General features: G+C 38.1%; 1 protein-coding gene across 2 annotated transcripts in view; it reads right to left on the bottom strand.

Moving 5' to 3' along the window:
• Window positions 1-23,592, bottom strand: part of SYCP1 (synaptonemal complex protein 1) — a 136,965-nt gene that overhangs the window by 29,804 nt on the left and 83,569 nt on the right. The window contains exons 24-27 of one of the 2 annotated variants that reach the window (XM_060413286.1): window positions 17,453-17,569; window positions 16,919-17,029; window positions 15,731-15,823; window positions 15,122-15,196 (exon numbers count right to left, since the gene is read on the bottom strand). The exons of the other annotated variant lie outside the window; for it this stretch is intronic. Of the exons in view, the coding sequence (XP_060269269.1) occupies window positions 15,122-15,196; window positions 15,731-15,823; window positions 16,919-17,029; window positions 17,453-17,569 (396 nt within the window). The remainder of the gene's footprint in view (window positions 1-15,121; window positions 15,197-15,730; window positions 15,824-16,918; window positions 17,030-17,452; window positions 17,570-23,592) is intronic. 2 annotated transcript variants of the gene reach the window in all.

The following is a 23,592-nucleotide window of genomic DNA, read 5'->3' as shown; positions in this document are numbered from 1 at the left end:
CACATTGAGGTACCACTTCACACCAGTCAGAATGTCTGCGATACAAAAGTCTGCAAGCAATAAATGCTGGCGTGGGTGTGGAGAAAAGGAACCCTCCTACACTGTTGGTGGGAATGCAAACTACTACAACCACTATGGAGAACAGTGTGGAGATTCCTGAAAAAATTGCAAATAGAACTGCCTTATGGCTCAGCAATCCCACTTCTGGGCATACACACCGAGGACACCAGAACTGAAAGAGACACATGTACCCCAATGTTCATCGCAGCACTGTTTATAATAGCCAGGACATGGAAACAACCTAGATGTCCATCAGCAGATGAATGGATAAGAAAGCTGTGGTACATATACACAATGGAGTATTACCCAGCCATTAAAAAGAATACATTTGAATCAGTTCTAATGAGATGGATGAAACTGGAGCCGATTATACAGAGTGAAGTAAGCCAGAAAGAAAAACACCAATACAGTATACTAACACATATATATGGAATTTAGAAAGATGGCAATGATGACCCTGTATGCGAGACAGCAAAAGAGACACAGATGTGTAGAACGGACTTTTGGACTCAGAGGGAAAGGGAGAGGGTGGGATGATTTGGGAGAATGGCATTGAAACATGTATACTATCATGTAAGAAACGAATCGCCAGTCTGTGTCTGATCCAGGATACAGGATGCTTGGGGCTGGTGCACGGGGATGACCCAGAGAGATGTTATGGGGAGGGAGGTGAGAGGGGGGTTCATGTTTGGGAATGCATGTACACCCGTGCTGGATTCATGTCAATGTATGGCAAAACCAATACAGTATTGGAAAGTAAAATAAAGTAAAAATAAAAATTTAAAAAAAAAAGAATATACAATGGAGAAAAGACAATCTCTTTAACAAGTGGTGCTGGGAAAACTGGTGAGCCACTTCTAACAGAATGAAACTAGAACACTTTCTAACACCACACACAAAAATAAACTCAAAATGGAATAAAGATCTAAATGTAAGACCAGAAACTATAAAACTCCTAGAGGAGAACATAGGCAAAACACTCTCTGACATAAATCACAGCAGGGTCCTCTATGACCCACCTCTCAGAGTAATGGAAATACAAACAAAAATAAACAAATGGGACCTAATTAAACTTAAAAGCTTCTGCTCAACAAAGGAAACTATAAGCAAGGTGAAAAGATAGCCTTCAGAATGGGAGAAAATAATACCAAATGAAGCAACTGACAAACAACTGATCTTAAAAATATAGAAGCAACTCCTGCAGCTCAATTCCAGAAAAACAAACGACCCAATCAAAAAATGGGCCAAAGAACTAAATAGACATTTCTCCAAAGAAGACATACAGATGGCTAACAAACACATGAAAAGATGCTCAACATCACTCATTATCAAAGAAATACACATCAAAACCACAAATGAGGTACCATTTCACGCCAGTCAGAATGGCTGCTATCCAAAAGTCTACAAGCAATAATGCTTGAGAGGGTGTGGAGAAAAGGGAACCCTCTTACACTGTTGGTGGGAATGCAAACTACTACAGCCACTATGGAGAACAGTGTGGAGATTCCTGAAAAAACTGGAAATAGAACTGCCATACGACCCAGCAATCCCACTTCTGGGCATACACACCGAGGACACCAGAACTGAAAGAGACAGGTGTACCCCAATGTTCATCGCAGCACTGTTTATAACAGCCAGGACATGGAAGCAACCTAGATGTTCATCAGCAGATGAATGGATAAGAAAGCTGTGGTACATATACACAATGGAGTATTACTCAGCCATTAAAAAGAATACATTTGAATCAGTTCTAACGAGGTGCATAAAACTGGAGCCTATTATACAGAATGAAGTAAGCCAGAAAGAAAAACACCAATACAGTATACTAATGCATATATATGGAATTTAGAAAGATGGTAACGATAAACCTGTATGAGAGACAGCAAAAGGGACACAGATGTACAGAACAGTCTTTTGGACTCTGTAGGAAAGGGCGAGGGTGAGATGATTTGGGAGACTGGCATTGAAATGTATATTATCATATGTGAAACGAATCGCCAGTCCAGGTTTGATGCATGATACAGGATGCCGGGGCTGGTGCACTGGGATGACCCAGAGGGATGGTATGGGAAGGGAGGTGGGAGGAGTTTTACGATGGGGAACACATGTACACTCTTGGCGGATTCATATGGATGTATGGCAAAACCAATACAACATTGTAAAGTTATTAGCCTCCAATTAAAAAAAATTTATATTAAAAATAAATAAATAAGTAAATAAACAATAAGTACCATTATATCTACTACTATGGGCAAGAGTACCTTAGAAGAAATGGAGTAGCCATGGTACTACATAGTCAACAAAAGGGTCAGAAATGCAGTACTTGGATGCAATCTTAAAAATGTCAGAAGGGTACCTGTTCGTTTCCAAGGCAAACCATTCAATATCACAGTAATCCAAGTCTATGCCCCAACCAGTAATGATGAAGAAGCTGAAGTTGAAGAGTTCTATGAAGACCCACAAGACCTTCTAGAACTAACACCCCAAAAAGATGTCCTTTTCATTATAGGGGACTGGAATGCAAAAGTAGGAAGTCAAGAAACACCTGGAGTAACAGGCAAATTTGGCCTTGGAGTACAGAATGAAGCAGGCCACAGGCTAATAGAGTCTTTCCAAGAGAACACACTGGTAATAGCAAACACCCTCCTCCAATAACACAAGAGAAGACTCTACACATGGACATCACCAGATGGTCAACACCGATATCAGACTGATTAACTTCTTTGCAGCCAAAGATGGAGAAGCTCTCTACAGTCAGCAAAAACAAGACTGGGAGCTGACTGTGGCTCAGATCCTGAACTCCTTATTGCCAAATTCAGACTTAAATTGAACAAAGTAGGGAAAACCACCAGACCATTCAAGTATGACCTAAATCAAATCCCTTACAATTATACAGTGGAAGTAAGAAATAGATTTAAGGGACTAGATCTGATAGAGTGCCTGATGAACTATGGACAGAGGTTCATGACATTGTACAGGAGACAGGGATCAAGACAATCTCAAGAAAAAGAAACGTAAAAAAAGCAAAATGGCTGTCTGAGGAGGCCTTACAAATAGCTGTGAAAAGAAAAGATGCCAAAAGCAAAGGAGAAAAGGAAAGATATACCCATTTGAATGAAGAGTTCCAAAGAATAGCAAAGAGAGATATAAAAGCCTTTCTCAGTGATCAATGCAAAGAAACAAAGGAAAACAATAGAATGGGAAAGACTAGAGATCTCTTCAAGAAAATTAGAGACACCAAGGGAACATTTCATGCAAAGATGGCCTCAATAAAAGACAGAAATGGTATGGATCTAACAGAAGCAGAAGATATTAAGAAGAGGTGGCAAGAATACACAGAAGAACTGTACAAAAAAGATCTTCATGACCCAGATAATCACCATGGTGTGATCACTCACCTAGAGCCAGACATCCTGGAATGTGAAGTCAAGTGGGCCTTAGGAAGCATCACTACAACAAAGCTAGTGGAGGTGATGGAATCCCAGCTGAGAAATTTCAAATCCTAAAAGATGATGCTGTGAAAGTGCTGCCCTCAATATGCCAGCAAATATGGAAAACTCAGCAGTGGCCACAGGACAGGAAAAGGTCAGTTTTCATTCCAATCTCAAAGAAAGGCAATGCCAAAGAATGCTCAAACTACCACACTACTGCACCCATCTCACATGCTAGTAAAGTAATGCTCAAATTCTCCAAGTCAGGCTTCAACAGCGTGAACTATAAACTTCCAGATGTTCAATCTGGTTTTAGAAAAGGCAGAGGAACCAGAGATCAAATTGCCAACATCTGCTGGATCATGGGAAAAGCAAGAGAGTTCCAGAAAAACACCTACTTCTGCTTTATTGACTTTGCCAAAGCCTTTGACTGTGTGGATCACAATAAACTGTGGAAAATTCTGAAAGAGATGTGAATACCAGACCACCTGACCTGCCTCTTGACAAATCTGTATGCAGGTCAGGAAGCAACAGTTAGAACTGGATATGGAACAACAGACTGGTTCCAAATAGGAAAAGAAGTATGTCAAGACTGTATATTGTCACTTTGCTTATTTAACTTATATGCAGAGTACATCATGCAAAATGCCAGGCTGGATGAAGCACAAGCTGGAATCAAGATTGCCGGGAGAAATATCAATAACCTCAGATATGCAGATGACACCACCCTTATGGCAGACAGTGAAGAAGAACTAAAGAGCCTCCTGTTGAAAGTGAAACAGAAGAGTGAAAGAGCTGCCTTAAAGCTCAACATTCAGATCATAGCATCCAGTCCCATCACTTCATGGCAAATAGATGGGGAAACAGTGGAAATAGTGACAGACTATTTTGGGGGGCTCAGAATCACTGTAGATGGTGACTGCGGCCATGAAATTAAAAGGTGCTTGCTCCTTGGAAGAAAAGTTACGACCAACCTAGACAGCATATTATAAAGCAGAGACATTAGTTTGCCAACAAAGGTCCGTCTAGTCAAGGCTATGGTTTTTCCCATAGTCATGTATGTATGTGAGGATTGGACTATAAAGAAAGCTGAGCACCAAAGAATTGATGCTTTTGAACTGTGATTTTGAAGAAGACTCTTGAGAGTCCCTTGGACTGCAAGGAGATCCAAGCAGTCCATCCTAAAGAAAATCAGTCCTGAATATTCACTAGAAAGACTGATGCTGAAGCAGAAACTCCAATACTTTGGCCACCTGATGTGAAGAACTGACTCATCGGAAAAGACCCTAATGCTGGAAAAGATTGAAGGCAGGAGGAGAAGGGGACGACAGAGGATGAGATGGTTGGATGGCATCACCAACACAATGGACATGAGTTTGAATAGGCTCCAGGAGTTGGTGATGGACATGGAAGCCTGGCGTGCTGTAGTCCATGGGGTCGCAAAGAATCAGACACGACTGAGCAACTGAAATGAACCAGACCTGAGACAGGACACAAACAAAATTGGGAGCTTTTAATACTCTCTTTCAGCAACTGATAAAATTACAAGGCGAAAGTCAGCAAAAATGTATAAAATGTGAACAACACAACTAATTAGAGTTAATTGACATTTGCAGTACACCAACAATAGCATAACATACACTTGCTTCAAGCACCTATAGATCATCCCCAAGACAGACCATAACCTGGGCCATAAAGCAAACCTCAACAACTTCAAAAGAACAAATTTCTATGGACTGAATGTTTTTATCCCCCCAAAATTCATATATCAAGGCCTTAACCCACAATGTGGTATTGTGGGGCCAAAGGAGGTATAGCCTTTGAGAAGTAATTGGGTTTGGATGAGGTCATGGAGGTGAATCCCTTATGATGGTACTGGTACCCTTACAAGGAGATGAAGTGACCAGAGTTCTCTCTCAGCCATGTGAAGACACAGCAAGAAGGCTACTATCTACAAGCCAGGAAATGGGCCCTGAACAGTACTTTATCATGATGGTACCTTGATCTCAGATTGAGAGCCTCCAGAACTGTGAGAAATAATATTTATTATTTAGGCCTTTCAGTCTATGGTGTTTTGTTAATAGTATCCCACAGACAAATATAGAAATCATAAAGATTGTATTCTCTGGTTACAATGTAATCAAACTAGAAATCAGTAACAGAGAGACAACAGGAAAATCTTTGAACATGTGAAAATTTAAAACAAACTTCTAAATAATCAATGGGTCAAAGAAGAAATCTCAAAGAAATATAAAACCATAAGAACTGAATGAAAACAAAAACAATATATCAAAATATATGGGACATAGCCAAAGCAGTACTGAAAGAGAAATTTATAATGCTAACTACTTATATTAGGAAAAAGGGGAGAGTGATTTCAGCAAAATCGGAGAACAGGCATTTTTACCATCCTCCTCAACAAGAACACAGATTTTGACAATCACCCATAGATGAGAATACCTCTGTGGAAGTTCTGGAGTCCAAAAGAGAAGTCCTAGCACACCACTAAAGCAAAAAAAAAAAAAAATCCCAGATTGAACACATTGAAGAAGAGAAACAGTTTCATTTTATCCATGTCACCCCCTTTCCCAGACAAGAATACTGGAGTGGGCTGCCATTAGCCTGCCAGGCGATAGTCCATGGAGTCATAAAGAGTCAGACAAGACTTAGCAAGTAAACAGTACTCCCTCTCCCAAGACAGTACAGCACAGTGGCAAGAGAGAACCTGTCAGTCAGCAATTTTTCCCATGCAGGAAAGTAAGACCATGAGAGTAAGCACCTAGCTTTCCCAACTATGCAAAACACTGCCGAATATTTGCAAACCATATATCTGATAAAAGGTTCAAATAAAAAATACAAACTTCAACAGCAAGAAAAAAATTCCAACTTAAAAACAGGAAAAGGACTTGAGTAGACATTTCTCCAAAGAAGATATATAAATGGCCAACAGGTATATGAAAAGATGTTCAACATCAGGGAACTGCAAATCAAAACCACAATGATATATACTACCTCATGCCTGTTAAAATGGCTATCATCAAACAAAATAAGAGATAAATGCTGACAAGGATGAGAAGAAAAAAAGAACCCTGTGCACTATAGGTGGGAATGTAAGTTGGTTTAGCCACTATAGAAAACAATATAAAGATTCATCAAAAAGTTAAAAATAGACTACCATACAAGCTAGAATCTACTTCTGAGACTACATCCAAAGGAAGTTAAATCACTATGGTGAAAAAATATCTGCACTTCCTTGTAGCATTATTCACAACACCTAGGACATGGAAACAACTTAAGCCTCCACAGATGAAGGAATGGATAAAGAAAGTGCTGTCTGCGTGTGCGTGTGTGTGTGTGTGTGTGCATGTATAAAATATTCCACTGTAAAATATGTACACAATGAGACATTAGCCATAAAAATAAGGAATTCCTTACATTTGTGACAACATGGATAGACATTGAGAGTATTATGCTGAGTGAAATAATGACAAATATGGTATCACTTATAAGTAGAATCTTAAAAAACAAAACATAGTAATTCACAGAATACGTAGAATATTAAAAAACAAAACATAATGAAATTCACAGAAAGAAGGATAAGATTTGTGGTTACTGATGCAAAAGGTTGGGGAGATTGGGAACTGGTAAAGCTGGTCAAAAACTCAATTTATAAGACAAATAAGTACTAGGGATGTAAAATATAACATGATGACTATCATTAACTATTGTCTGGTACATTTTAAAGTTGTGAAGAGAGTAAATCCTAAGAGCTCTCATCATAAAGAAAAAACTTTTTTTCTTTTTCTTCATCTTTATGAGATGATTGATGTTAACCAAACTTACTGTGATAATCCTTTTAAATATATATAAGTTAAATCATGCTATACACCTTAAACTTATATAATGCTATCAATTATATTTCAATTAAACTGAAAAGAAACTGGAAAAAAGAACATTAGGCATACTTCAATCAAGTATTATTCCTCTTTTACTGAAACAGTAGGATAAACGTTAAGTATGTATTTTACTATCACAGGTGAAGTGAAAGCCACTTCATCATTTCTTTGACAAACATTTGTTAAAAACAGAAAATTTTCAAAGTACTGTACTCAAATAAAGGAAAGACAAGCAAAGACAAAGATAGATATAACCCTACCCCTTGAGGAACCTGAAATATAATGGAGCAGAGAGTGACAAAACTATTTTAACATAAGAACAAAACACCAGGACTTCCCTGGTAGTCCAGTGGTTAAGAATCTGCTTTTCAATGTAGGGGACATTAGTTTGATCCCTGATCGGGGGAACTAAGATTCTACATGGCTTGAGGCAACTAAGCCAGTGCACCACAACTATTGAGCCTGTACTCCTGGAGCCCAAGTGCTACAACCAGAAAGAAGCCAGCACACCGCAACTAGAGAAGCCATACACTGCAAAATATGACTCTTCATGTTGCAACCAAGACCCAATGCAGCCTAATAAATATATAAATAAATATTGTCTTAAAACAAAATACTATAGAGAATACTTATATACAGTAAGCTCACCTTTGCAACATGAAAGATACGTGAAATTTTTCATAGGTGGAGAAAGTAAGAAAGGAATTAAATGCAGGAAACAGTGAATAAACACACAGCGATCTGAAATTGAACGTGCATATTACCTAGGCATGTTGCAGAGTAGTTAGGAAATATGATTTCAAATCATGCGAAATAAACCTCGATTTGAATTCTAAGTTATTCCATTGTTTTTTTAATGTGATCCTGAATAAATAACCTAACTCTGTAAAAATGCGGACAACGGGCTGGTCCAATGGTAGTGGGTTACCAGAACTTATTAACATTAGTGTCACTAAAGTTGGTATACAACTCCCCACTGCTAAATTTTACTGGCTTTTAAAAAAGAAAAAAAAATGCAGACAATAATAAGAATTGTTTAATAGCACTGTTGTAAGGATGAAAACTATGTATAAGTAGGTCACTCAGTTCAGGTTCAGGTTCAGTTGCTCAGTTGTGTCTGACTCTGCGACCCCATGAATCGCAGCACGCTAGACCTCCCTGTCCATCACCATCTCCCAGAGTTCACTCAGACTCACATCCATCGAGTCCGTGATGCCATCCAGCCATCTCATCCTCTGTCATCCCCTTCTCCTCCTGCCCCCAATCCCTCCCAGCATCAGAGTCTTTTCCAATGAGTCAGCTCTTCGCATGAGGTGGCCAAAGTACTGGAGTTTCAGCTTTAGCATCATTCCTTCCAAAGAAATTCCAGGGTTGATCTCCCTCAGAATGGACTGGTTGGATCTCCTTGCAGTCCAAGGGACTCTCAAGAGTCTTCTCCAACACCACAGTGCAAAAGCATCAATTCTTCACTGCTCAGCCTTCTTCACAATCCAACTCTCACATCCATACATGGCCACAGGAAAAACCATAGCCTTGACTAGACGGGCCTTAGTCGGCAAGGTAATGTCTCTGCTTTTAAATATACTATCTAGGTTGGTCATAACTTTCCTTCCAAGGAGTAAGCGTCTTTTAATTTCATGGCTGCAATCACCATCTGCAGTGATTTGGGAGCCCAAAAAAATAAAGCCTGACACTGTTTCTACTGTTTCCCCATCTATTTCCCAGGAAGTGATGGGACCAGATGCCATGATCTTCATTTTCTGAATGTTGAGCTTTAAGCCAACTGTTTCGCTCTCCTCTTTCACTTTCATCAAGAGGCTTTTTAGTTCCTCTTCACTTTCTGCCATAAGAGTGGTGTCATCTGCATATCTGAGGTTATTGATATTTCTCTCGGCAATCTTGATTCCAGCTTGTGTTTCTTCCAGTCCCGTGTTTCTCATGATGTACTCTGCATATAAGTTAAATAAGCAGGGTGACAATATACAGCCTTGATGTACTCCTTTTCCTATTTGTTACTCGGCACAGTGTGATATTATAAAGAAAGAAAAGAAAGTATTTGTCATTTTACAATGTGAGTAAATTCTAAAACACAACAAAACCTTATGCACACCAGGACCCAGGAGAAAGGAGCAGAGAGCCCACAAGAGACTGAGCCAGACTTGCCTGTGAGTGTCCAGGAGTCTCCAGCAGAGGTGTGGGTCGACAGCTGCCTGTTGCAGGGTCAAGGGCACTGACTACAACAGTCATGGGAGCCAGGCCTGCTGGCATAAGTTCTTTTGAAGGAGGTCGCCATTACCATACCATAGTTTGGCCTCAGGACAAACTACAGGGAGGGAACATAGCCTGACTCATCAGCAGAAAATTGAATTAAAGATTTACTGAGCATGGCCCTGTGCATCAGAGCAAGACCCAGTTTTACCCATAGCCAGTGCCTCCCACCAGGAAATTTCCACAAGCTTCATATCCTCATCCATCAGAGGGCAGACACTAATCACAAAAACTAACCAAATGAACCACATGGATCACAATCTTGTCTGACACAATGAAACTATGAGCCATGCCATGTAGGGCCATGGTTAGAGTTCTGACAAAACGTGGACCACTGGAGAAGGGAATGGAAAGCCACTTAGCATTCTTGCCTTGAGAACCCCATGAACAGTATGAAAAGGCAAAAAGATATGACACTAAAAGATCAACTCCCTAGGTTGGTAGGTGCCCGATATGCTACTGGAGAAGAAAATAGCTCCGGATGGAATGAAGAGGCTGAGCCAAAGTGGAAACAACGCCCAGGTGTGGATGTCTGGTGGTGAAATTAAAGTCCAATGCTATAAAGAAAAATACTAGATAGGAATGTATAATGTTAGGTTCATGAATCAAAGTAAACCGGAAGTGGTCAAACAGGAGACAACAAGCATGAATGTTGACATTTTAGGAATCAGTGAACTAAAATGGACTGGAATGGGCGAATTTAATTCGGATGACCATTATATCTACTATTGGGGCAAGAATACCTTAGAAGAAATGGAGTAGCCATCATGGTCAACAGAAGAATCCAAAATGCAGTGCTTGGATGCAGTCTTGCCAGGAGCCAGCACAGGAGATCCCACCCATGACAAGGTCATGCGGTGAGGCCTGATGGGCAAGGCGAGTCAGGCCTCAGGGGTTCCCCCTGAGTTTCCCTGAGCATCTACCCCCTAAAAAACCAGAATCTGCCTGCCCTATTGTACTGTGATTTTCAACTCTTCTGACACTCTCTGGAAAAGGTTAACTCAGGGCTTCAGTCTTCTGCATTTGAAAGGAAGGTTTCAGTTCAAACCCCCTCTGATAACTCTCTAACTTACCTAACAGGTTCCCCTGGACTTTTTACAGCTTGTGAATTGTTTACAGCCCCCAAACCGCGAGAGGCACAAAGCTTAAAACATCTTAAAGATACAGAGCCTTTTCTAAAGAGCTAAAAATCATATTGGTGATGGATTTCACTGTTGACTCAATGATTGCTGCCAGGCCTCCATATTCTTTATCTTTTAGGCACCTGGGAGGATATTAATCAATGTAACTGGGATATGGAAAAAGCTATATAGTAGTTTTGATGTTAGCAACACTAGACTTTTGAGTTAATTACTTTTCTTTTGTTATAAATCACTGTACTCCTTTTACTTGTTATAAATTGCTGTATCTTTGCTATGTAAGAATGTAACTTTGTTTAGTGCTTTTTGAGAGTGGCACCAGACTCTGAGAAGAAAAACACAAATAAGTCTTCTGGTGGACAAACCCTTATCAGAAAAGGGCCGTACAATGTTAATTGGCCCTCTGGCCAGAAGATGATATAAATCACCTAAGACTTGTGTATACAACTAGGTATGCAGAGAGAAAAGCCTGATTTTGATAAGAGTCTGGGCTGCTAACGCTGCCTAACTTTGTGTTACCCATTGATCTCCATGTACTATCAAAAGTATAAAAAGCCTTCTGAACAATAAAGGATGGACCAGTTTCTCGGACTAGTCTCTCAACCTAGTTTCTTGGAAATCTGGCCCCTCCCCGTGTCTCTTTCTCACTCTCCCTCCCTCTTCTTTTCTGGCTGAATTCCCATCTGGAACGAGGAGGCTCACCAAGTCTACTTACTTGTCCCGGCTTTTAAGTTCCATGAGAGAGAGAGCCCAAGGCCGGGCACTCTCCGATATTCAAACGGGCGCCGGTGGCCCAACGTAGATGGTGCAAATCTCTTGTTCTGAGATTTTATTGGCTTTCCCCGTAAACCAAGTTATTCAGCCTCTTTTCTCCACTAAATTTTCCTACTATACTATTTCTTCCTAATCTCTTTTTATATTTCTATATAAATAAGTTTTCCTCGCCTATCTGTCTCCCCTTCGAATCACCGTGGATCCACCAGGGCTGGACACCGGCAGTCTCAAAAACAACAGAATGATCTCTGTTCATTTCCAGAGCAAACCATTCAATATCACAGCAATCCAAGTCTATGCCCTGACCAGTAATGCTAAAGAAGCTGAAGTTGAATGGTTCTGTGAAGACTTACAAGACCTTCTAGAACTAACACCAAAAAAAGATGTCCATTGCATTAAAGGGGACTAGAATGCAAAAGTAGGAAGTCAAGAGACACCTGGAGTAACAGGCAAATTTGGCCTTGGAGTACAAAATTAAGCAGGGCAAAGGCTAACAGAGTTTTGCCAAGAGAACATATTGGTCATAGCAAACACCCTCTTCCAACAACACAAGAGAAGACTCTACACATGGACATCACCAGATGGTCAATACTGAAATCAGATTGCAGCCAAAAATGGAGGAGCAAAATAAGACTGGGAGCTGACTGTGGCTCAGATCCTGAACTCCTTATTGCCAAATTCAGACTTAAATTGAAGAAACTAGGGAAAACCACTAGACCATTCAGGTATGACCTAAATCAAATCCCCTACAATTATACAGTGGAAGTGACAAATAGATTCCAGAGATTAGACCTGATAGACAGAGTATCTGAAGAACTATGGACAGAGTTTCATGACATTTTACAGGAGGTAGTGATCAAAACCATCCCCAAGAAAAAGAAATACAAAAAGGCAAAAAAAAAAAAGGGGGGGGCAAAATGGCTGTCTGAGGAGGCCTTACAAATAGCTAAGAAAAGAACAGAAGCAGAAGGCAAAGGAGAAAAGGAAAGATATACCCATTTGAATGAAGAGTTCCAAAGAATAGCAAGGAGAGGTAAGAAAGCCTTCCTCGGTGATCAGTGCAAAGAAACAAAGGAAAACAATAGAATGGAAAAGACTAGAAATCTCTTCAAGAAAATTAGAGATATCAAGGGAACATTTCATGCAAAGATGGGCACAATTAAGGACAGAAATGGTATGGATCTAACAGAAGTAACAAAGATATTAAGAAGAGGTGGCAAGAATACACAGAAGAACTGTACCAAAAAGATGTTAATGACTCAGATAACCATGATGGTGTGATCACTCACCTAGAGCCAGACTGGAGTTGCAAAGTCAACTGGGCCTTAGAAAGCATCAGTACAAACAAAGCTAGTGGAGGTGATGGAATTACAGCTGAGCTATTTCAAATCCTAAAAGATGATGTTGTACTTGGTATGCCAGCATATATGGAACACTCAGCAGTGGTCACAGGATTGGAAAAGGTCAGTTTTTGTTCAAATCCCAAAGAAGAGCAATGCCAAAGAATGTTCAAACTACCACACAATTGCACTCATTTCACATACCAGCAAAGTAATAGTCAAAATTATCCAAGCCAGGCCTCCACAGAACGTGAACCAAGAACATCCAGATGTACAAGCTGGATTTAGAAAAAGTAGAGGAACTATAGATCAAATTGCCAAAATCTTTGGATCATATAAAAAGCAAGAGAGTTCCAGAAAAACATCTACTTCTGCTTTATTGACTATGCTAAAGCCTTTTACTGTATGGATCATGACAAACTGGAAAATTCTTCAAGAGATGGGAATAGCAGACCACCTTATCTGCCTCCTAAGAAATCTGTATGCAAGTCAAGAAGCAACAGCTGGAACTGGACATAGAACAATGGACTGGTTCCAAACTGGGAAAGGAGTACGTTAAGGCTGTGTACTGTCACCCCACTTATTTAACTTATATGTAGAGTACATCATGTGAAATGTCAGATGGGATGAAGCACAAGCTGGAATCAAGATTGCTGAGAGAAATATCAATAACCTCAAATATGCAGATGACACCACCCTAATGGTAAAAAGCGAAGAGGAAACAAAGAGCCCCTTGATAAAGGTGAAAGAGAGAGGGAAAAAGCTGGCTTAAGACTCAATATTTTAAAACAAAAATCACAGCATCTGGTCCCATCACTTCATGGCAAATAGATGGGGAGACAATGGAAACAGTGACAGACTTTATTTTCTTGGGCTCCAAAACCACTGCAGATGGTGACTGGAGCCATGAAATTATAAGACACTTGCTCCTTGGGAGAAAAGCTGTGACAAACCTAGACAGCGTATTAAAAAGCAGAGACATTACTTCACCAACAAAGGTCCATCTAGTCAAAGCTATGGTTTTATCAGTAGTCATGTATGGATGTGAGAGTTGAACCATCAAGAAGGCTGAACATTGAAGAATTGATGCTTTTGAGCTGTGGTGTCAGAGAAGACTCTTGGGGGTCCCTTGGACTGCAAGAAAATCAAACCAGTCAATCCTAAAGGCAGTTCTGAATATTTATTAGAAGGACTGATGCTGAAGCTGAAGCTCCAATACTTTGGCTTAAGTGATCCAAAGAACTGACTCATTGGAAAACACCTTGATGCTGGGAAAAATTGAAGGCAACAGAGAAAGGGGACAACAGAGGATGAGATGGTTGGATGACATCACTGACTCAATGGACATGACTTTGAGAAAGCTCCAGGAGATGGTAAAGGACAGGAAAGCCCGACATGCTGCAGTCCATGGGGTCGCAAAGAGTCAGACACAAATGAGCGACTCAGTTTCAGTTCAGTCACTCAGTCATGTCCGATTCTTTGTGACCTCATGAACCACAGCATGCCAGGCCTCCCTGTCCATCACCAATTCCCAGAGTCCACCCAAACCCATGTCCATTGAGTCGGTGATGCCATCCAATCATCTCATCCTCTGTCGTCCCCTTCTCCTCCTGCCCTCAATCTTTCCCAGCATCAGGGTCTTTTCAAATGAGTCAGCTCTTCGCATCAGGTGGCCAACGTATTGGAATTTCAGCTTCAACATCAGTCCTTCCAATGAACACCCAGATCTCCTGATCTCCTTTAGGATGGACTGGTTGGATCACCTTAGAGTCTAAGAGACTCTCAAGAGTCTTCTCCAACACCACAGTTCAAAAGCATCAATTCTTCAGCGCTCAGCTTTCTTTATAGTCAAACTCTCACATCCATACATGACCACTGAGCGACTGAACAATACCAATACAGGCATTATTTTTTTCTGAAACACAATCAGTAGCTAAAAAACACATACAAATACATAAGCACTTTTAATATATGAAATATAGTTCAAATATTTATATCTAAAAGCATGACTACTCAAACTAATCCTATATTTATATGCTTAATATTTAAACAATAGAATATGCTAAATATTTCTGAAAAAAGCTAACAGGGAAAGGTTATATTTTTAATCCATATGTAAACTTATCCTATTATTTTCTAATATGATATCTTTGTGAAACTTAGGTTGCACCTAAAATCCAAAATTACTTTATCTATATTGTTACAAAACCTACTTTTTCTTCTCTTTCTGTTTCAAGGTGTTTCTTAACAGACCAAAGTTCATTTCTGAGATTGGACAGTTCAATCTCCTAAAGCAAAAGGAACATGAAATTTATAAGTGCATCTATACAGTTCTTAAGATAATGAAAATGTAAACTAATATTTTAAAACTTTAGTTTTACAGAAAAATGAATTCACTCATAAAAGATATACACTTTTTATTTTTTATTTTTTTGATATACACTTTTTAAAAGCTTACTGATATGAAGGCTATTAGACGAACACAACGAAGGATTTCATTTAGACAAATTTTGTATAGTTTGCTCTAAAGAAATATTTAACACTATATATATATATATATATATATATCTCTTATTCTCATCCTCTCCCAATCTATCCCACTCCTCCTTTCCAAACCTCAATCAGAGCACAAACTTATTTGTAATTGGAATTTATAACTTTTCACTTGAAAAAAAGAGATCATTCTACAATTTCAAAAAAAATTAGAAAACCATCTCTCTATAAGATCTATAACATCCCTTTCAGATCTATGGTTATTTGATTCTATAGATCAAAAATTATGGTTTATATGAAAACTGGCTTCTACTGCTATTTTTTCTCACCAGAGATGCTCTCATTGATGAGTGTTCTTGTTCTTTGCTCTTATAAAGTCCTAATTCTGAGTCTCTTTCTTCAACAATTTTATCATATTGGTGCTATATTAAATAGAGAGAACATTTTAGATGTATTAGAAGTTCAAAAGCTTATGTTTTAATAACACTGTTATCCTAATGCATTTAATATTTACAAAAACAATGTTTATGAATTCAGTAATATATATTTGAGCATATTTATAAATTTTTTTAATTACATTTTTAAATGCTAACAATAAAAACAATAAAACATAGAAAACAGTCTTAGAAATAACCCAAGAGCAAAAAATAATTTTTTTTAATTAGGAATAATGAATTTCATAATTTAAAAAAAACATTAGAAACACAAGGACCTCTTAGAAAAACCACTGATTCCAGATCTTGGGCAGGAAATACAAGATAAGTCTTAAATATTTTGTTGTTAACAGAAAGTAAGAAAGCTATCAGATTATTAGGGTCAAGTCAAAAGGACCTGCTGACCAGTTTGAAGAGGTTCCCACTGGCCAAAGTTGGGACAATTTAAGTATCAATAAGGATAAAAACTGTACTGGATTAAGACATACGGAAATTGCTTACATTTTTGAGTTCACAATATTATTTGAAATATTTTAATTTCTCATAGGTTACTTCATAATAATATCCTAGCAACAACTTATAAAGATTAATTGATAGGTATAGCCCACTTCCTATCAAAATCCTGAAGAGTATAAGACTTAATTCCCTAAGAGAATGATTACTTTAAAACAACAGTAAAAAATAGAGCATACTCACAAACACAACTAACATAGTTTTACATCTATTTATTACTGTTTAGTATGTGTTAGACAAAGGTAGAGGATACAAATATTTATTTAAGCACATATACTAGGTATGTACTTAAAAATAAGATGGAAAATTCTGTAAGAGACTACTAAGAAAACTGAGAACAAGAGTGGTTATATCTATCCATAAAATGATGAGGAAAGACTTCTTCAAGGAAGTGACACTTAGGCTCAGCTTCAGGTAGTGAAGATTTGGAAAAATGAGAGATCAAGGATATTCCAGCTGTAATTAGACACTGTTGTCTAGACAATTTTCTCTAACAAATCAGAATACTTTATTTTACCATTTTATGTATAAATATTGCTAAAATTGATAATTTTCATTATACAAAAATACCTTATGTTTTTCCATAAGTGCTACCATTTCAGCTATTTTATGTTGACATCGTATATCAATTTCTTTCTGTAATTTTACTGCTTCATCAGCTACTACTTTTGCTTTTGCAACCTATGAAATAAATTTAGTTTTTTTAAATTAATGCCCAAAAAGCAAATTAAACTCAAATGTTAAATTTAAGTTAAAATAAAGAAATCAAACACCAGGAAATTACGAAAGCCAAGTAGAAAATGCACTACTGTTTTGGTTTATTTTAGTTAGGGTCTTCTGTCAAGTGAGATGACAGTATAACACTGTAAAGATCATTTAATCTTTTCAAAACAGTTATATACTACTCAATACTTAAATACATAGCATAACAATACTTTTAATTTCTATTTTAAAAAGCTAATTAATTGTCCCTGATATAATTTACTAAATCTTCTAAAGAATTATAATGCTAAAAGTAAGAATTATTACTTTTCTCTTAAATGTTAACATACAAATATATGGTTTTAGTATAACAAGTTCTCAAACATATTTAGGTTTTCCTACCTCTCCCAAAAGATTTTCTTCTAATAACTTTTTGTCCTCAATTTCTTTCTGATAGCTGTCAGTCATTTGTTTAAATTTTTGTTTGGCACCTTCTAGTTCTATCTCTAATTTACTGACCTTCGAATAAAGAAAATAGAATGAACATTAGTAAATGCTGTGGATTACTTGAAAAATGCATTCATTTGGGGGTTTTGTGACTCTCAGAAGATGATTTATTTATAAGATAACTGCAGTTGGATCATTTTCCTTACACTTTTCATATGGGGAAATGTGCTTTATTTTTCACGAAATCTATCTTTTCCCCTAAAATACGTAGTCTTGACAAGCAATATCCTAAAAGCAGGCATATTTTTATTTTTTTTATTTTTTGACAATATTTAAATTATTTAGTCTCTGTTGTTTTATTACAATAAGTAATTATTCCATGTGGACAGAACACCCATGTGATTCAAAGAAAAAGTGATGGGGAGGGAGGTAGGAGGGGGGTTCAGGATGGGGAACACAAGTACACCCGTGGTGGATTCATGTCAAGGTATGGCAAAACCACTACAATATTGTAAAGTAATTAGCCTCCAATTAAAATAAATTTATATTACAAAAAAAGAAAGTTTATTGTGATATAACTTGTATGCAAAAAAAAACCCCACATATTTAATGTGGAAATCCAGCTGGATATTTAATGGAGTTCCGACTTGGCTATTTAAAAACCTAAAAGATGATACTGTTGAAGTGCTGCATTCAATATGCTAGCAAATATGGAATACTCAGCAGTGGCCACAGGACTGGAAAAGGTCACTTTTCATTCCAATTCCAAAGAAAGGCAACGTCAAAGAATGTTCAAACTACCATATAACTATACTCATTTCACATGCTAGCAAGGTAATATTCAAAATCCTTCAAGTGAGGCTTCAGCAGTACATGAACTGAGAACTTCCAGATGTACAAGCTGGATTTAGAAACGGCAAAGGAACCAGAGATCCAATTGCCAACATCCACTGGATCATAGAAAAAGCAAGGGAACTCCAGGAAAACATCTACTCCTGCTTCACTGACTACACTGAAGTCTTTGACAGTGTGGATTACAACAAACTGTGGAAAAATCTTAAGGAGATGGGAATACCAGACCACCTTAACTGTCTCCTGAGAAACCTGTATGCAGGTCAAGAAGGAACAGAACGGACATGGAACAAAGGGACTGGTTCAAAATTGGGAAAGGAATGCGACAAGGCTGTATACTGTCACCCTGTTGATTTAACTTACATGCAGAGTACATGATATGAAATGCTAGGCTGGATGAATCATAAGCTGCAATCAGGACTGGCAGGAGAAATAACCTCCTCAGATATGCAGATAATACCACTCTAATGGCAGAAAGTGAAGAAGAACTAAGGAGCCTTTTGCTGAAGGTGAAAGAGGAGAGGGGAAAAAGCTGGCTTAAAACTCAACATTCAAAAAGCTAAGATCATGGCATCCGGTCCCATCACTTCATGGCAAGTAGATGGGGAGACAATAGAAATAGTGACAGACTTTATTTTCTTGGGCTCCAAAATTACTGCGCACAGTGAATACAGCCATGAAATTCAAAGACACATGCTCTTTGTAAACAAAGTTATGACAAACTTAGATAGCATGCTAAAAAATGGAAATATATCACTTTGCCAACAAAGGTCCATATAGTCAAAGCTATAGTTTTTCCAGCAGTCATGTACAGATGTGAGTTGGACCATAAAAAAGGCTAAGCATTGAAGAATTGATGCTTTTGAATTGTGGTGCTAGACAATACAGCACACACACTCCCTTGAACTGCAAGGAGGTCAAACCAGTTAATCCTAAAGGAACTCAACCCTGAATATTCACTGGAAGGACCGATGCTGAAGCTGAAGTTCCAATACTTTGGCCACATGATGAGAAGATCAAACTTACTGGAAAAGACCCTGATGCTGGGAAAGATTGAGGGCAGGAAGAGAAGGGGTTGACAGAGGATGAGATGGTTGGATGGCACCACTGACTTAATGGACATGAGTTTGAGCAAACTCTGGGAGAGAGTCAAGGACAGGGAAGTCTGGCATGCTGCATTCTGTGGGGTTACAAAGAGTCAGACACGACTTAGTGACTGATCAACAACACTTAATGTATACAGTTTGATGAGTTTGGACATATGCATGCATCAATGAAATTATCATCAAAATCAAGAAGACAGACATACCCATCACCTTCAAAAGCTTTCTTCTGTCCCTTTTTTTCCCATAAGAACATTTACATTAAGAGTCTACCCTCTTAACAAATTTTAAAGTAAACAATACAGAATTGTTCACTAGAGGCATTATGTAATACAGCAGATCTCTAAAACTACATTATCATGCATAACTGAAGTGAAGTGTTAATAGCTCAGTTGTGTCTGACTCTTTGCAACCCCATGGACTTCAGCCCACCAGGCTCCTCTATCCACAGAGTTCTACAGGCAAGAATACTGGAGTGAGTTGCCATGCGCTTCTCCAGGTGATTTTCCAGACCCAGGAATCAGACCTGGGTCTCCTACATGGCAGGCAGTTTCTTTACCATCTGGGCCACCAGGGAAGCCACAATTGAAATTTACACAAATTGAAGAAGAATTCCCCATCTCCCCTTCCCGCCAGTCCCTGGTATTTCTGTTTGCATGTGATTGACGATTTTAAATATCATGCAGTATTTGTTCTCCAGTGACTGGCTTTTGTTGCTGAATTGGAAATATTCTTTATATATTCTGGATATTAGATCATAACCAACTACATGATTTGCAAATATTTCTCCAGTTCTGTGGGTTGTCTTTTCACTCTCTTGATGGTGTCCTTTGATCCTTTCATAGTGTTCTCTTGAACACTATAAATAGAGCAAAAAGATTCAATGCAATCATTCCAATTGCCTTTTTGTCAGAACAAATTGATCCTAAAATTTACAAGAAATTCCCAGGGACCCTGAAGAGCCAAAACAATCTTGGAAAAGAAGATTGTTGGAAGACACATAATCCCCAATTCTAAAACTCACTACACAAAGCTACAATAATCAAAACAGTGTGGTACTGACATAAGGTAAACATATGGATCAATGTCTAACCCTTATGGCAGAAAGTGAAGAAGAACTAAAGAGCCTCTTGATGAAAGTAAAAGAGGAGAGTGAAAAAGTTGGCTTAAAGCTCAACATTCAGAAAACGAAGATCATGGCATCTGGTCCCATCAATTCATGGGAAATAGATGGAGAAACAATGGAAACAGTGGGCGATTTTATTTTTCTGGGCTCCAAAATCATTGCAGATGGTGACTGAAGCCATGAAATTAAAAGACGCTTACCCCTTGGAAGGAAAGTTATGACCAACCTAGACCGCATATTAAAAAGCAGAGACATTACTTTGCCAACAAATGTCCGTCTAGTCAAAGCTATGGTTTTATCAGTAGTCATGTATGGATATGAGAGTTGGACTGTGAAGAAAGCTGAGCACCGAAGAATTGATGCTTTTGAACTGTGGTGTTGGAGAAGACTCTTGAGAGTCCCTTGGACTGCAAGGAGATCCAACCAGTCTATCCTAAAGGAGATCAGTCCTGGGTGTTCACTGGAAGGACTAATGTTGAAACTGAAACTCCAATACTTTGGCTACCTGATGGGAAGAGCTGACTCATTTGAAAAGTCCCTGATGCTGGGAAAGATTGAGGGTAGGAGGAGAAGGAGGCGACAGAGGATGAAATGACTGGATGGCATCACTGACTCAATAGACATGAGTTTGGGTAAACTCCGGGAGTTGGTGATGAACAGGGAGGCCTGGCGTGCTGCAGTCCGTGGGGTTGCAAAGAGTCAGACACGACTGAGTGACTGAACTGAACTGAACAGAACAGGAAGTCCAGAAATAAAGCCATTGCCATACAACTATGGTCAACTTATTTTCAATAAGGTTGACAAGACAATTCAATGGAGAAAAAATTGTCTCTAACAAATGCTGCTGAGACAAATAATTAGTACTTGGAAAAGAATAAAGAATGAACCTCAGGCCACATTACAAAAATAACTCAAAATAGATTTAAATGTAATCAGTTCAGTTCATATGTAGATCAATTTGGGGAGAACCAGAATTTTCACATAAATGGTATATTGTTAAAATCACATTTTCTAATATCTTGTTATACATGTTTAATACTAGTAATTATTTCTGTGTAATGACTGTATATCTAACATCCTTAATAAACACACTCAATACTTGTATTAACTCATTTGGAGATTCTTACAGATTTTCTACATATGCAGCTCCCATCTAAAAATAACTGAATCTGCTTTGTTTTGTAAAGATTTTAAATTGCTGATTCAATCTCTTTCAGGACTATTCAGCCTAATTTTTTTTTTTTGACATTGTTTTGGTGAATCTATTTCACTTTAACTTTTTCAAATACATTGGCATAACAATGTTCATAGTAAAGGTATTAACTTTAAACTTTAAAAAATATATGCCATAATTTCTAGATTAATAGAACTGTGGCTAGAGGACATACTCTGTGTGATTTCAAGCCTTTGAATTTTATAGCCTTATACATGATATTTTTGTTAACTGAGTGTTCTTGAAGAGTATGTTTCCTTCACTTTTTGACCTAAAAAAATCTCCTTATTTCTTCAACATACTTAAAAGAGAGATATTCTGGAGACATAATTCAAGGTTGACATTTTCTCTGTACTTGAGAGTATTTTTTTCACTGTTTTCTAACTTACACTGTTGCTTGTTGGAATGTCCATGGTAAGTTTGTCATTCTTTCATTGGTGATCTCTCACTTTTCTCCAGCTACTTTTAAGACCTATTTATATCTAATATTCTGCAGTTTTATATATTAAGTCTCATTCTGGATTTATCTTAATTTTTCCTTCTTGGTATATATCAATCTTCCTGTATCTGTGAATTCATCAAATCTAACTATTCTCAGTATTTACTGCCTCTCCCCAGTTCACTCTATTCTTTCCTTCTTCCTGGGCAAGACAAAAACCATTATAAAAACAAATTCATTAAATTAAGTGGCAATAATAAGAACATGATACCATACAAGTTGGACTTCCCAGCTGGCACTAGTGGTAAAGAACCTGCCTGCCAATGCATGAGACATAAGAGACATTGGTTCAATCCCTGAGTTGGGACCATCTCCTGGAAAAAGGCATGGCAACGCACTCTAGTATTCTTGCTTGGAAAATCCCACAGAGGAACCTGGAGGGCTACAATCCAAAGGGTCACAAAAAGACATGACTGAAGCAACTTAGCATGCATGCATGCACCATATAAATTAGACATGAGAGATAAAGGAGATTTATATATTCTGAAGCTAAAATATACCAGTAAAAAGGACAAAAATTATGAACTCCAGCTATATGCTGTTAATAAAAGACACATCTAAAATAAAGGCACAGAAAGCACAATAGTGAATAGGTTGCTAAAAATACAACATTGTACATCAACTATACACCAATAAAATTTTTAATAAATGAACACCATTCAAACACTAAACACTAAAGAAAATTGGTATAATTATAACAATAAAACAGAAGAATTACTAAGGCAAGAGAATATTAATACATAAAGGGAGTGTCTTTATTATGAAATAAAAAGTTCTATTATATGTAGAAAAAAACCCACTCCCTTATCTATGCAGTAGTATAGCACAGACAGAAGGGTAAAGAAAATAATGGGCAAGCTATACACAGACTAAATAAATGCTGGATTCTGACTTAAACCCTGCCATCAGATGAGGCTATACCATTGAAGTACATTAACTCACTTGCCACTATAAAGCCTGCCACCAGAGGCAGCTTAATTGTCACTTGCCACTCCCTGATAGGATTTTGATATGAATCTGCAAGTAACTGATTTATTATGGTCTCTATGCAGTCAAACCTCTCTGCTAATAATAATGTGTATTAGCAGCTGATCCCCAGTGCTAACATACCTCAGCTCCACCTCAGATCATCAGGCATTAGACTCTCATAAGGAGCAGGCAACCTAGATCCCTCAGCACACACAGCTCACAGTAGGGTTTGCACTCCTATGAGAATCTAATGACTCCACTGATTTGACAGGAGACAGAGCTCAGGAGGTAATAAGATTGATAAGGAGTGGGTGAAGCTTTGGTCACTTTCCT

This window comes from Ovis aries, chromosome 1, assembly GCF_016772045.2.
Source record: "Ovis aries strain OAR_USU_Benz2616 breed Rambouillet chromosome 1, ARS-UI_Ramb_v3.0, whole genome shotgun sequence".
NCBI classification, from domain to species: Eukaryota; Metazoa; Chordata; class Mammalia; order Artiodactyla; family Bovidae; genus Ovis; species Ovis aries.
The sequence above is the reverse complement of the archived record's forward strand: the minus strand, read 5'-3'. Positions and strand labels throughout refer to the sequence as shown.